The sequence below is a fragment of the Eulemur rufifrons genome, chromosome 7 (genome assembly GCF_041146395.1).
Source record: "Eulemur rufifrons isolate Redbay chromosome 7, OSU_ERuf_1, whole genome shotgun sequence".
Taxonomy (NCBI): Eukaryota; Metazoa; Chordata; class Mammalia; order Primates; family Lemuridae; genus Eulemur; species Eulemur rufifrons.
Window position 1 is genome coordinate 1,759,761 of NC_090989.1, and position 15,207 is coordinate 1,774,967.

The window sequence follows — 15,207 nt, forward strand, 5'->3', positions numbered from 1 at the left end:
CCTCTCAGAAGGCCTTGGTCCTCTTAGCAGAGTAAAGGCTCTGATAAGTCCTGCAGCTGAGAGACCTGGGTGACTGTTTAAACCTGCATCACCAAACTGACCCGACCAGAGAGCCGTGTTTCAGAACACAGTCCCTGTCCGTGCTCCGAGAAGCGCCCTCCCGGGAGAGGACTGTGGTGGAGCAGTGGACAGAGCAGAAGGCCTGGGGTGGGCGGCTCCACCCTGACTGGCTGGTGCCCAGGCCACGGCGAGGCAGTGAAGGAACAGGCAGCCGTCCCTGAGCGCTGCAAGTGGGAGGAGGCCACGGGCAGCACCCCAGGGAGGGGCGGCCTTGGATGGCCGCACTGTTTGCCCGAGGAGTCCCGCCCTTGGGAGCAGCCAGGGCAGAGGCCCACTGAGTTGGCCCTGGGGCAAAGTGGGCCCGGGGACAGTCGGGTGAGAGCCAGCAGCAGGGAGGAGGTCCTGGGGCCAGCTGTGCGCAGGGGCCGGGAGGCCGGGGGCGGCAGGGGACCTATGCCTACCCTGGTGTCCCCACCTCCTAACACCGTCACCTTGGGGGTGAGGATTTCAGCATATGAACTTTGGGGACCCAAACACTCAGGCCACAACAGATGGACGTTCTTGTATAGTCCTGTCACTTAGAACGGGGGGGATGTGGGGTTTCCTCCTACGCAAACGTCACGGGTGCACCACGCAACCTCGACGGCGTAGCTGTGCGCCTGGGCTGTGCGGTGCGCCTGGCGCTCCCGGGCTGCGCCTGCGCGGCAGTGACGGCACGGGGCACTGCGGGCTCCTATGGCACGGTGGCAGGCACCCGCGCACCTGGCCACATCCGACACGGGAAAGGCGCAGTGAGACACGGTATTGAAATCTTAGGGGGCCACCGTGGCATGTGTGGTCCTTCCTGGACCCAAATGTCGTCGTACGGCACATGACCGTTTGGGGACTGTGTGTCCTTTCTCTGACAGTCACGTCCACCCAGGCATCCTGTGTCTGATTCTCACCTCCTGCCAGGCGCGGGGAGCGGGGTCTGCAGGATTTGGGCTGCTGGAGAGGGCGTCAGCACGCGGCCTGGGGCCTCACTCTGGCGTCCCTGCCGGCAGGTCAGGCGGCCACGTTCAACGTGACCTTCCGGCGGGCCAAGGGCTACCCCATCGACCTGTACTACCTGATGGACCTCTCCTACTCCATGCTCGACGACCTCATCAACGTCAAGAAGCTGGGCGGCGACCTGCTCCGGGCCCTCAACGAGATCACGGAGTCCGGCCGCATCGGTGAGGCCCACGGCCGCTGCAGGCCCTGGCTCCGTCCTTCCCCGGTCCCCGGGCTGCCCCTGCCACCCACACACCTCCAGGGCCAGGTCCCCAGGGGCCAGGTGCTGGGGGCTCCCCACACAGCCTCTGTCCCGGGGCGTCCACAGGGCTGCAGGGGGGCCTGTGTCCCTGCCAGGGCCACGTCCAGCCACTGGCTACCCGAGACCCACAGACATCGTCCGGCCCCCACTTCCTCTTCCCCCTGCTTTTATTTGGTTTTTGGTGTGTTTAAAAGACAAACGTCTCACAGTGCTAATTGTTAAGCATTGAAGAGCCCAAAAGCATGTAGACCACACGGTAATCATAGCACTGAAGACAAAGGCACAGCCAACTCTGCTGGGCTGAGCGTCTCAGCGCTCCGCACGCACTGACTTGGTGCAAAGTGCAGGTCTTGGACGCACATGTGTCGGGGACCAGGGAACCTCTCACCCCACCTAGTGCCACCCCCCAGAATAGCACTCTGCTGCCTTCTCCATATGTAGGACGCACAACGCACAAACACGTGAATACACGCTCACTCGGCTGCTCACGCCCTCACTCACATGTGCACACACTTGTGCTCACATTGTACATGCCCACATACATACCTAGCCACACGTGTGCAAGCACATGCTCACACAGTCATGTCCCATGTATGAGACCATGCATGTGCAAATGCATACATACTACCGTGCATGCATGAACACACACTTGTGCTCACTCTGTACATGCCCACATACATACCTGGCCACACTTGTGTGCATGCACATGCTCACACAGTCATGTCCCATGTATGAGACCATGCATGTGCAAATGCAGATGTATGAGACCATGCATGTGCAAATGCAGACATACTACCGTGCATGCATGAACACACACTTGTGCTCACACTGTACATGCCCACATACATACCTGGCCACACGTGTGTGCAAGCACATGCTCACACAGTCATGCCCCATGTATGAGACCATGTATGTGCAAATGCAGACATACTACTGGGCATGCATGAACACACACTTGTGCTTACACTTGTACACATTCACATGTACACGCTCACATGCCCAAACATATACCTAGTCACACATGTGGATCAGGTATATCCACACCTGAACAGACATGCACACAGGAACATACATGCACACACTCATTCAACACATGTATATGATCACACACATGCACACAACCATGCTTATGTGTATAAGATCATACATGCACACAGATGTACTCACTTGCACACCTGTGCTCACACACATACATGATTGCACACTCTGGTTCACACACACGGCTGCACATATGCATGCGTGTGCTTGCTCAACACACACACACTCTCACATGTGCCATCCTGCTTCCTCCCCTGCCCTGCTACGAGATGGTGAAACCGAGGCTCGGCCCTCATGCCCCCAGAGGCCAGCCTGCCGCAGCCTCATCTGTGTGTCCCTCAGGCTTCGGGTCCTTCGTGGACAAGACGGTGCTGCCCTTTGTCAACACGCACCCCGAGAAGCTGAGGAACCCGTGCCCCAACAAGGAGAAGGAGTGCCAGGCCCCCTTTGCCTTCAGGCACGTGCTGAAGCTGACCAGCAACGCCGACCAGTTCCAGGCCGAGGTCGGGAAGCAGCTGATCTCTGGAAACCTGGACGCCCCCGAGGGCGGGCTGGACGCCATGATGCAGGTCGCCGCCTGCCCGGTAAGGCCACGCCCTGCGCAGGTCTCCGATTTCCCTGACTTGGAGCGTGCGTCGAGTAGGGACCACCTTAGGGACTGGAGCCGAGGGCCTGGGCCCTGCCCGAGACACCACCCCCAGCCTGGGCCTGGGGACAGCAGCCCCCACCCAGGTCACCTCCCAGCGTCCCAAGCGGGAGAGCGAGGGGGGCAGGGAGGATGGCAGCGGGGCCTGGAGATGGCCGCACTTCCACTGCCAGCTGTGAACACGCTGGTGACCCAGACACACCTTCCGAAGCCTGAACACATGCGAGTGGCAGCCTGGTCCTGGCGTGTCCCCTCACCGACGTCCCTGCCCACTCTGTCCGTGGACGGTGCTCACAACAGAACGGTCACATCGCGTGGGCCCGTGATCCAGGTCACGCACCGTCCTCACCTTCCCCTGCGGGCCCTGGCCGTGCTGAGTCACCTCGCAGACACGCACTGTGCACACACACGTGTGGTCACAGTCTAAGACACGAGTTGCCCCCAAACACGCGTTCAAGGGGCCGTCGGTGGCAACCTCGGCTCCCCGCCGTGGTCCCCAGGTTCTTGCTTCTCTCGGACCGCGGCGTCGGCACCGCGTGGGGGACCCTGCCATACGGATTTCGTTTCTTCCTGGGCGCTGCCTCCTGGGATTCACTCCCAGGCCCGGCCGCCGGCGCTGCAGAGGTCGCGGCCCCTCCCAGCCGTGCACGTGCACTTCCAGTCTCCTCGCCGTGTGCTCACGGCGGCTGGGAAGCGGCTGTCTCGGCAGACGTTCCTCAGGCTCCTCCTGGGCGCTGGCGTCTGGCTGGACACGGGACCCCGAGGAGAGGCTGGCCCGGGCTGGGTCTGCTCTCCCACCGTCTCCGCGGCTGTGCAGACCCAGGCCCGCCAGCCTCCGGCCGCCCGCTGCCTCTGCCTCCTCTCTTCCCAGCTGTGTGAGGGCACAGTGGGGAAACTGAAGCAGGGACCCTTCCCCTCCTCACATTTTCTCCACAGGAGGAAATCGGCTGGCGCAACGTCACGCGGCTGCTGGTGTTTGCCACGGACGATGGCTTCCACTTTGCGGGTGACGGGAAGCTCGGTGCCATCCTTACCCCCAACGACGGCCGCTGTCACCTGGAGGACAACATGTACAAAAGTAGCAACGAATTTGTGAGTGTGCCCCCTCCCAGGCGTCCCCCGTGGTGCCTCCTGGCAGGACGAGGGGTTGAGCGAGACCCTCAGCGGGTGGAAGGCCCTGTGGCCACTGGCCATTCATGGGGACGACAAGGGCAGGGTCACCACCTCGCCAGAGCCAGGCGCCTCCTTCCAATCTAAATAGCAAGTCCTTGAAGAGATTTCCAGAAGCCCCTAGAGGCAGTGTTGGGTCTCTCAGGACCAGCCTCAGGCCGGGGAAGGCGGTGGGTGGTCCAGGCCAAGCCCCAGCCTCACCCCCCTGCGCCAGGGCCCTGCAGTTGCCGCCCTGCTGCGGCCTGGCCGAGGGCAGCACCGTCTGCTCTGGGCCTGTGGAGTCAGGCGCAGCGACTGCCCCAGCCTGCAGCACGGCCGGGCCCCGTCCCTCCCACTCGGCCCCCCACCCTCCAGTGCCCGGGCAGGGGCGGGGAACAGGGGCGTTGAGGAAATGTGGCTGGAGAGGGCAGGAACCCTCTGGCTTGGCCTCAGGGCCACCATCTTTCCCGGGGGTGTCCTTGCCGGCTGTGACACTGCGTTGACACGTCCTGAAATCACAAGCTCTGGGGGCCGCAAAGGACTTTAGAGAGGGACGGCTCAGGGTCCTCCACCTGCAGCCGCGGGCGGGGGGCGGAGCCCTCGGGGCCTAACCCTGACCGGGGCGGGAGGGGGAGCCGCCCCCCCTGCAGGGGCCTCTGCGGGAATCCAGGGCCTGCAGTGAGGAGAGCAGGTGCCACGTGGGGGCATCGCGGCATCTCCCCAGTGCCCCAGCACAGGCTCCTCCCAATGCCGCCCTGGCCGCTGTCGACCGCGACCACCCGGGCGTGGCTGCACCACTGGATTCCCCTGTCAGTGCGTCGGTCGGGGAGCACATACTGTCCAGCACCTTCTCAGCTCACCTCCGTCCCACTGGTCCCCCCCCCATCCTGCCATTCGCGCATTGTGAACCTTCCTCAGCGGAGGCGCCACCAGCAGAGCAAGGAGGGACCGCCTCGGCCGCACCCTCTGGGCCCTGGGCAGTTGCTTCCACGGGCAGGCGGGGACCGTGGGTGGCCGCGGGCCGGCTGACCGGGCGTCTCCTCCCCAGGACTACCCGTCGGTGGGCCAGCTGGCGCACAAACTGGCCGAAAGCAACATCCAGCCCATCTTTGCCGTAACCAAGAGGATGGTGAAAACCTACGAGGTGAGTGCAGTCGGGGTCCTGGACGTTGGGCGGGGCCACACTGCAGCAGGAGGACAAGGCCCAGCGCCACACGGGCCCGAGCGCCACTGCCACGTGTTGGGCGTGGGCAGCCGCCTGGCCCAGCCTCGGTTTCCCTGGTTGAGAAGCCTGAGGCTTCTTTGTAGGCGGCAGGACACCTGCACATGGACACAAGAAGGAATTTTTCCTGGTCTCTGAAATGCGGTAAAATTGACAGCATTGTCTTGGTGTCAGAGGTGATGTCCCCAAGCTTGCTGGGACACCACAGGGACGAGCGTCGGAGGCTGACGCTGCGGACAAGGAGGCCAGGGCAAGACAGGATGGGCCACCAGCCCAAGCACGCGCCCCTGGTGAACAGCAGGGTCAGGACTGGGGCCCCAGGCTGCCCAGTCCAAGGCACCAGCAACTTCTCCACGCTGCCTCTGCCCAGGACGCAGGCAGGCTTCCAGTTAGCCAGCTCTCCGTCAGGGCATGGAACGTTCCAGGCACGAGTCTGGGGCCTCCCCTCAGTGGGCGAGTCTGGGCAGCTCTCTGAGCATCTACTTCAACCCGTCCAGGAAGACAGGGCAGCAGAACTGAGGTGAGGGGACCACGAGCAGGGGCTCTGGAGGCAGCCCAGCCAGGGCTGGGACAAGCCTTCACTACATGCCTCGACCAGCAGGAGCAAAAACCAAAGCAAACGCCACGCTGGGCCTTGGCGCTGGCTTTGAACCAGCCCGTCCACCCGCCTGGAGGAGGACGCGACCCGTCTGCAGCCCGTGCCTGGGTTGGGAAAGCGCAAGTGGCATCAGGCCTGACTTGCCCAAACCCCCACGGCCAGGGAGCTCATCTCCACGCTTCCCCTGTGGAAACCGAGGCCCCTGGGAGGAAGCCAGAGCCTGACTCATGTTGTCGGGGTGCCCTCGGCCCCCGCAGCCCCCAGAGCAGAGGGCTCCTCCAGTCCACTTATCTCCGAAGACAGCAGCCGTTGGCATCACAGAGTGTGGAGCGGCTGCAGGACTGAGAAAGACGACGTTCCAGTGGTCAGGGTGGCACCCTGCAGTCCCTTGCTCCCTCTGCCCGTGGGCATGGTCCTGTCCTGTCAGCAGTGGCCAGGCAGGCACAGGCGGTTTCCAGGGCACTGACCAGTACCATGTCCTGCATTTCTGCTGCTATGACACGTGTGTGGCCTGCCCCGAGAATACAGCTGGGTGCTCGGTGACGCCTCCAGGGTCAGTTCAAGATGCTCAGGGGTCGCTGGGGTTCCCCAGACCACTCCCAGGTTCCACGATTGCTGGAAAGACTTGCAGAACTCAGAAAAGCCACTAAGCTCAGTGGTGGTTGATTACAGCGGGGGACACAGGTCAAAGTCGCAAAGGTAAAAGGTGCACAAGTAGAGTCCAGGAGAGACCAGACCCGAGCTCCCAGGTGTCCCTTCCCCGAGGAGGGGTGGACAGTGCTTCACCCTCCAGCAATGATGTGTGACATGCTCAGAGCACTGCCCCAGGGAGGCTCACCCAGGCCGTGGGGTCCAGGGTTTTTACTGGGGGTTGGTCACAGAGTTGGGGCTGACCCCTGTCCCCAGCCCCTCTGAGGGTGAACTGACACCGCTCAAGGCCCCGCCCTACACCACACCGCAGGGCTATCCGAAGTGGCCCAGGCCTGCCCTACACCACACCTCGGGGCTGTCTGGGGTGACCCAGGCCCCGCCCTACACCACACCGCAGGGCTATCCGAAGTGGCCCAGGCCCTGCCCTACACCACACCGCGGGGCTGGCTGGCATGGCCCAGACTCCCAGGTAAGCAAGGGGCCCGGCAGGCAGGACATCCCAAGGGTTCAGAAGTGACCTCCCAGGGGCCCGGCCAGGGCCAAACGTGCAGGGCGTGGCCAGCCCTGGCCTGCTGCGTTGCCCGTGCACAGCAAGGCCTGGCCGGCGGGAAGGGAACACCTACCGTCCTCCTGGAAGGAGCCGTCCGCTCATGGCAGCCTGCGCAGTGAGGGTCCCGGGGCCGGACGCACCCCCCTGGTCAGACAGTCCAAAGGAAGAAAGACGACGGTCGTCCTCGCGCTTTGTGAAGCCTGGTGACCAGGTCTTCAGAGTCAGAGGGCCGAGGTCGGACAACCTCAAACCCAGCTCTGCTCCTGGCACCGGGACGGCCCAGGCCCCCTGCTCACCGTGACTGCTGTGTCCGCTCTGTGAACGGAGCCCGATGCCCACCTGGGAGGCCCTCGTGGGGGACGGAGCTCACCCGCCCCACAGGGCCCGATTATCCTCGTTGGGACAGTGACCGCAGTGACAGCCAGTCCTCGCCTGGGGGCCTGTCACCGCCATCACCATCGCCATCCCCATGGACATACGGACCCGGCCAACCGCCCCCTCCTGCCTGAGGCCCTGCACAGCCCTGCGCACACCGCCCCCCTGCTGCTTAGGGGCAAGGGGACGGCCCCGGGGTTTGGGGAGCCGTGTGGCCCTTGAAGGGAGCTGAGCTGGGCAGGGGCTGGAGAGGGGACCGGCCAGGCCACCTGCATCACAGATGCTCCGCCCGCCCCGGGGCCACGTGCCAGCTGGAACTGGCCTGCCACGGCCACTGTCACGGGGACACAGTCAGCGTTAAAATTCACTCACATAAACTCATCACACACTGGGAACTTACCACTCCCTGGCGATTCTACCACATTTTACTGCGATCCGTGCGCTTGGGCTGCTTCCGCCTACTGTCCTTCGTGGTGGGAACGCCACCCAGCGGTGGCAGCCACGTATCTTGTCCCAGCTGAGTGAGGCCACGGGCCTGAAATCCACCAGGCTGGCAGTGTTTACACCGCAGCAATGCCAGTCGCCACGACGCAGGGCTTCTACTTCCCAAGAGCCAGGGGTTACTGACCCGCGCGTCACTGCAGGTGGCTCTAACTACGGGAATGGGCAACCGTGTGGAGGACTGTCGGGGCCATTGCTCGCTGGCGGGAGCCCCTGGGGCAGAGGTTCCCATGGCACCAGGCTCTAGCTGTGCCCCGCTTGGTCTTGCCCAACAGAAACTCACCGAGATCATCCCCAAGTCGGCCGTCGGGGAGCTGTCCGACGACTCTGGCAACGTGGTCCAGCTCATTAAAAACGCCTACAACGTGAGTCCCCCGGCAGAAGGGTGGTCGGGAGGGACAGCCCTGCCTTCTAGAGCGGCTGCAGCCTCCTGCAGCCCCTCGGGGCCCAGCCCTCTGGCCTCCTGGATGCCCCGGCCTGGCCGCACCCCACAGGAGCCCCAAATCCTCTCTCGCTGATGGCGTGGCGTGTGCTGGGTGCTCCCTGAAACACACACTCCGACCCTCCCCATTCCGGGCTCTTCCCTACTGGTTCCTATGGAGAAGTGGGGGGTGGATGGCTGGGGGGCTCGGTAATGCCCTGGCGGGGAGAAGGCCCCAGAAATCACCAGGGGGTCTTGGGCCCTATGAAGGCAGCCTCGGGTCGGAGCGTCTCCTGGGTGTCGGCTCCCCCACACCCGTTAACAGGCCGAGGACAGGCCCTCGTCCGTCACACTCCTGCCTGACATGTGACCCGTCCAGCTGCACCCAGGGCTGATCCCCATGGGGCCCTACCAGCCCGGTGGGCACGGGCGGGCACCAGACACCGCTCAGGGCCCCGGCCCCAGAGGTCCCCAGACGCTCTGGAAATCCCAGACGTCCGGGCGTCCTGGCCTGCGACCCTTCCAGGCCAAGCATCCTGGTGGCTTGACAGGGCCCAGCACCAGGGGGCCCCCGACAGACACTCTGGTCATTCAATTAAACCAGAGCCCGTGGAGGGGGTGCCCCGTGCCGCTCGCGGCCTCCTGTGAGCCCCAGACCCCCAGAGCAGGCTCCCCAGCGCCCAGACATGGCCTGCCCCGCCTGTCTTCACACAGATGAGCGGTCGCACCGCCGTGACGGCTCCTTCACCTGACGATGCCGTCTCCCTCTCCGTCTGTCTCTCCTCTCTCCTCTATCACTTTCTGTCTCTCTGCCCTGCAATCTCTGTCTCTGTGTCTCCGTCTCTGTTTCTCCCCATCTCTGTCTCTGTGACTCTGGCTCTGAGTCTCCGTCTGTCCTCATCTCTGTCTCTGTGACTCTGTCTGTGAGTCTCCATCTGTCCCCATCTCTGTCTCTGTGACTCTGGCTCTGAGTCTCTGTCTGTCCCCATCTCTGTCTCTGTGACTCTGTCTCTGAGTCTCTGTCCCCATCTCTGTCTCTGTGACTCTGTCTCTGAGTCTCCGTCTCTCTCCATCTCTGTCTCTGTGACTCTGGCTCTGAGTCTCGTCTGTCCCCGTCTCTGTCTCTGTGACTCGGGCTGTCCCGTCACTTAAGCGACCTCTCTGGCTCCTGCCCTGTGCCAGGCCCTGGGGACGAAGGGCTGAGGGGCAGCTCCTGCCCCGTCCCCAGGGGCTTCACGTGTGTCCACGTTGGTCCCTGCCATTGGCCTGTCTTGGGGACAGGACTTGGGTGTTGGCAGCCCTGCCATCCCGTGGTGCTCTCGTGGCCTGTGTGTCGTCAGTCCACGCCGGGACCCAGAGGGAGGTGGGAGACAGGCGGGTCCAAACCACTGGGAGGGCAGGGCCAGGACGGCAGACGACTCAGCCCTCAGCACGCCGCTCTCTGCCCACAGAAACTCTCCTCCCGGGTCTTCCTGGAGCACAGCGCCCTCCCCGACACCCTGAAAGTCACTTACGACTCCTTCTGCAGCAATGGAGTGACAATCACGGGCCAACCCAGAGGGGACTGCGACGGCGTGCAGATCAACGTCCCGGTGAGCCTGGCCGTGCCACCGAGGGTCCCCACCCGGCACACTGGCAGGGTCCCGGGGACAGCTGGAAGCACCCGGGGTCCCAGGAGGGCGCAGGGGCAAGCCGAGGCCCCATGGGTGCAGGCAGCGTGCACTGGCTGGTCCAGCTTTCTCTCCTTCAGACGTCGCTCTGCCCAGGCGACGCTTCCTTGTGGTCTGTGTCAGCAGTGTCGGGGGAGGACGCAGGGGGGCTGAGCACACTCCTTGGCCCCCGAAGTCGTACCCGAATCCCTGGGTCCCGCCAGTGTAGACTGAGCGAGCGTGTGAGGACAGCGACCCGGGGGGCGGGCACTGCACGGCAGGGCAGGTGCAAACCAGGAATCTGGGCTGGGTGCGTTTTCTGGGTTTTGGTTTGTTTTGCTTTTTTGACAAAAACGTTAAGGCATGGGCCACACAGACGACTGGAAATAGGCATTACTTCCCTAATATTTTAGGTTTAAATTTGTTATCCAATCATTCGATTTTCGCTGTTGCTGGCTGAACTAATATTCAGCTAAATACTTGCTTTCGTCGCATTTTTAACATGACATCAGAAGTCCCCACCTTGACCTGCTCCCTCCTGGGGCCCCGCAGAGGCCAGTGGGCGAGGGGACGGGAGCAGGGTCATGACCTGGCTGCCCGAGGGCCCCGCCTGAGCCCTGCCGCTCCCCTACAGATCACCTTCCAGGTGAAGGTCACGGCCACAGAGTGCGTCCAGGAGCAGTCATTTGTCATCCGGCCGCTGGGCTTCACGGACACGGTGACCGTGCGTGTCCTTCCCCAGTGCGAGTGCCAGTGCCGGGACCAGAGCCGGGAACGCGGCCTCTGCCAGGGCAAGGGCTCCTTGGAGTGCGGTGTCTGCAGGTGAGGCAGGTGCAGGCGGCCCACGGCACCCCTCCCCCACCCCACAGGGCAGGCGTCTGCAGGTGAGGCAGGTGCAGGCGGCCCACGGCACCCCTCCCCCACCCCACAGGGCAGGCGTCTGCAGGTGAGGCAGGTGCAGGCGGCCCACGGCACCCCTCCCCCACCCCACAGGGCAGGCGTCTGCAGGTGAGGCAGGTGCAGGCGGCCCACGGCACCCCTCCCCCACCCCACAGGGCAGGCGTCTGCAGGTGAGGCAGGTGCAGGTGGCCCACGGCACCCCTCCCCCACCCCACAGGGCAGGCGTCTGCAGGTGAGGCAGGTGCAGGCAGCCCCCAGCACCCCTCCCCCACCCCACAGGGCAGGTGTCTGCAGGTGAGGCAGGTGCAGGTGGCCCACGGTGCTCCACCCCACCCCACCTCTCGGGGCAGGTGCCGCAGGGCCCCATCCTGCAGGAGCAGGTGGAGAACTGGGATTTGCACCCAGAGCCCTCCGAAAGCCCTTGCCCTTGCATGGGCATCCACGATGCCACCCGCACTCTCCAGGCTCTGGCCATGGAGGGCCCACAGCAGGGGGACTGGGGGGCAGGGGCCTCACCAGAGCAGGAAGACCCATGTCAGGGGTGTAAGGAGCCCTGCTGGATGTGCCTGGGGCAGGTGACTTTCTCTGCCCAGCCTCACTTGTGGGCCCACCTCTCTGTGACCTTGGGGACCCAGGGCCATCAGGCCGGCAGCCCTGGGGCACCCTGCAGCCAGAAACCCTCCCAGGACAGATGACCACTCCGGTAGCCGGGGCTCTGCAGGCCACCCCTGGGATGGGCACACACCCTGAAGCCTGGGGTGCACAGTCAGGAGTGGGTGTCCCGCTTCAGGGCGAAGGGAGGGCACAGGTGTGCCCAGTGGGGAGCTTTATGTGACACGGGCCAGGGCTGCTCCAGCTGCCACCCACAGAGGACTGACCTCCCCCCAGGATGTCCGCTTCCCACCACTGTCCACTCCAGTCCCCACCTGTTGCCCCCCTATAAGGTCCTTCCTGCCCTGGGCTGGACGGCTGTCCACCCTGTACCTGTCCCCATCTGCTCAGGAGCCCAGAGCCACAGCCTGCCTGGCCAGAGCTGCTGGGCGACCCCCAGGTGCCCACCCTGTGCCCCGGCCACCTTCCCCTCCTGACTGCTCTGCCCGCCAGCACCCTGGTCGAGGTGCCCTCCCCACCCCTCAGGCCCCTGGGCCCCACCGCTCCTCCTGCAGCTCAGGACAGTGGTGGTCTCTGTGGCTGTCCCTGTGCCCACCTCAGCAGCCTCTCTGCCCGCTGTCCTGGTGTGCAGCTCTCGGGTGGCCTCCCTGAGGGACAGAGAGGACGACTCGGTTGGGAGTGGGGCCATTGGCAGTGGTGCCAACCGCAGGTCACCGAGATGCTCTGCCCCATGGCTTCCTCGTCTGGGAGGCAGGACAGCTATTGAGGGGTCATCTCTTTGGCTGCCTGGATGCTCTCGGCACCTGTGCGCCAGTGGCTTGGGGCCTGCTGTCCTTGTCAAGTAGACCCCTTGTCCCCGATCCTCCCGCAACCTGCCCGGGCAGCACACAGATGCGCCGGTGGCGGGCAGGAGTGAAGGCGAAGCCACGACAGATGGTGGCGCCAAGTCCCCGCCGGCCAACTGAGACCCTGGGCAGGGGGAGCAGACACTGGCCGTCCGTGGAGCGCCAGCGTCCCCGCATGTGCTGTCTGCACAGCCCAGGACACAGCTGCCTATGGGCCTGTCGAGCCACCGTGCTCTCAGCCAGGGTCACGTTTCTGCTTCCCTCTCCGACGTCCTCAGAGGGACACGGCTTTCTCTGCTGGGTGCCCGGGGCCTGCCACGTGCTTAGCGCCTGGCACGTGCTCAGTAGGCCTCGAGCAAGGAGCGCGACATGCCACAGCGAGTGTTCTCAGCTGAGGACGGGGTGGCTGTCCCAGGTGGGGGCGGGGAAGACCTCTGACCCCTCCCCCACCAGGTGCGAGGCTGGCTACATCGGGAAAAACTGTGAGTGCCAGACGCAGGGCCGGAGCAGCCAGGAGCTGGAAGGAAGCTGCCGGAAGGACAACAGCTCCCTCATCTGCTCGGGGCTGGGGGACTGCATCTGTGGGCAGTGCGTGTGCCACACCAGCGACGTCCCCAACAAGCAGATCTACGGGCGGTACTGCGAGTGTGACAACGTCAACTGCGAGCGCTACGACACCCAAGTCTGCGGTGGCCCCAGTGAGCCTGCGGGTCCCTGCCCCACGGGGGCCTGGCGGGGGAGGCGGACCAGCCTTGACCGTGGTGGGGGGGGCTTTCTTCTCCATGTGCACTAGAGGTCGCGCGTGGGAACACAGGGAGGGGACGTGGGGGACAGATGGACAGACAGGGCGTGTCCCACTCAGACGCTTGGCAGCAAGACTCGGGCAACCCTCTGGCCTGCCCTGCCTCAGTTTCCTCATCCCCGTGGGGAGGGCCCCAGGGGGCGATGGTCCCAGCCCACTCGGGGTCCCATTCACAGGGGCCACACGGAGGCTGGATGGCCAGGAAGCCTCAGGGCTGGGGGCGGGAAGGTCCGGCAGGTGATCCGGCGCCCATGTCTCACACTTGCACCCACCACAGAGGGAGCAGCCTGGGCGCTGTGCAGGGGCCGCAGGAGGGGTCCGGGCGCTATGCGGGGGCTGCAGGAGGGGCCCGAGTGCTGTGCGGGGGCTGCAGGAGGGGCCCGGGCGGGGCGGCGCATGGGCCTCGGTCCCTGGGCCGGGCAGGAGGTGAGCCTCCTGCCCCGCTGTCTTCCAGAGAGGGGCCTCTGCTTCTGTGGCACCTGCCGCTGCCAGGAGGGCTACGAAGGCTCCGCGTGCCAGTGCGAGAGCAGCACCGAGGGCTGCCTGAACCAGCAGAAGGTGGTGTGCAGTGGCCGCGGCCTGTGCCGCTGCAACCAGTGCCAGTGCAGGGAGCCCTACCAGCCGCCCCTGTGCCTGGAGTGCCCGACCTGCTCCTCGCCCTGCAATTACAGGTGAGTGCCGCGGGGCGGGCAGCTCCCCACTGTCTAGGGCCACCTCCCGCCGGGCTCCCCTGGGAGCACCCCTGAGCCTGCTGCAGGGCGGGGTCCTTCCAAATGCCCCTGGGCTGGGGCCTCTCCCAGGCCTCTCCTCCCCCGGGTGCACATCTGAGGCCCGGGAGCAGCTGTCCAGGCTCCTCCGCCCCCTGTCCCCACCTCGCTCATACCCTGCCCTCGGCCGTGTGGGTACCCCACCCACTTCACAGTGGGCACACGCCCGAGCCCCCCACCTGAGCAACCTCTAACCCCCGCATCGTGCCACACCCACGCCCCCGACGCCCCTGTGGCCCCGCTCACGCGGGCTCCCCGCAGCTCCTGTGCCGAGTGCCTGCGGTTCGACAAGGGCCCCTGGGGGAAGAACTGCAGCGTGGCGTGCAGGAACCTGCGGCTGCTGGACGCCCCTGCCCGGAGCGGCGGCAGAACCTGCAAGGAGCGGGACTCGGAGGGCTGCTGGATGACCTACACTCTGTGGCAGCAGGACGGGTGGGACCGCTATGACATCCACGTGGATGAGAGCCGAGGTGAGGCCAGAGGAGTGCGGGGTACAGGCAGGGGTCTCCGCTGACTCCAGGGCGCTGCAGAGGGAGGGTCTGTCTCCACGGGCGAGGGGGCCCAGCGGGCTAGGGGGCCGTCAGGACGCCCTCGGGACACGCAGGGAGACTGCAGGCTGGTCCTCCTGCCGCCGCCCCCACCCCCTCTCCTTCCTCACCCGACCCGAGTCGGGCTGGGGTAGCGGACGCCCATCCCCTGGGGACAGCGTCACTTGGGTCAGGCCTGCCAGAGCGCCACGCCACACAGCGAGGCTTGAGGGAGGCGGGTCCCAGGGCTGGTCCGTGGCCGCTGTGGGGGGTCCCCTGGTGGGGATTTGAACACCCCCGTACTCAGGTCTCAGTCCTGGAGAGGCTGAGGGTGTCGGGCACCCCTGTCTCCCACATGCCGTTTGCTGCGGGGCATTTGGCTCTGGTCTGAACCAGGCCCAGCCACGCCGAGGCACCCGGCAACACGCAAGGACGCCAAGGCCTGACATGGTGTGCAGATGACCGTGGGGCACAGTCCTCCAGGTCAGGGTCTCGGGGCCGGGAGGGGAGAGCTCCCAGACAGAGGGGACCGGGAGGGTGTGTGGGTGGACGCCGTGGGCGCCAGGTCACTATGGGGCCCCGTGAGTCCCGGGAGGGTTC

The 15,207-nt window shown here is 65.1% G+C and overlaps 1 protein-coding gene across 2 annotated transcripts in view; it reads left to right on the top strand.

Moving 5' to 3' along the window:
• ITGB2 (integrin subunit beta 2) overlaps positions 1–15,207 on the top strand; it is a 41,862-nt gene that overhangs the window by 24,284 nt on the left and 2,371 nt on the right. For both annotated transcript variants that reach the window (XM_069472214.1, XM_069472213.1), the window contains exons 5-14: positions 1,104–1,274; positions 2,735–2,976; positions 3,975–4,130; positions 5,236–5,331; positions 8,360–8,449; positions 9,957–10,097; positions 10,789–10,976; positions 12,965–13,209; positions 13,768–13,984; positions 14,342–14,550. In XM_069472214.1, coding sequence (XP_069328315.1) covers positions 1,104–1,274; positions 2,735–2,976; positions 3,975–4,130; positions 5,236–5,331; positions 8,360–8,449; positions 9,957–10,097; positions 10,789–10,976; positions 12,965–13,209; positions 13,768–13,984; positions 14,342–14,550 — 1,755 coding nt within the window. The remainder of the gene's footprint in view (positions 1–1,103; positions 1,275–2,734; positions 2,977–3,974; positions 4,131–5,235; positions 5,332–8,359; positions 8,450–9,956; positions 10,098–10,788; positions 10,977–12,964; positions 13,210–13,767; positions 13,985–14,341; positions 14,551–15,207) is intronic.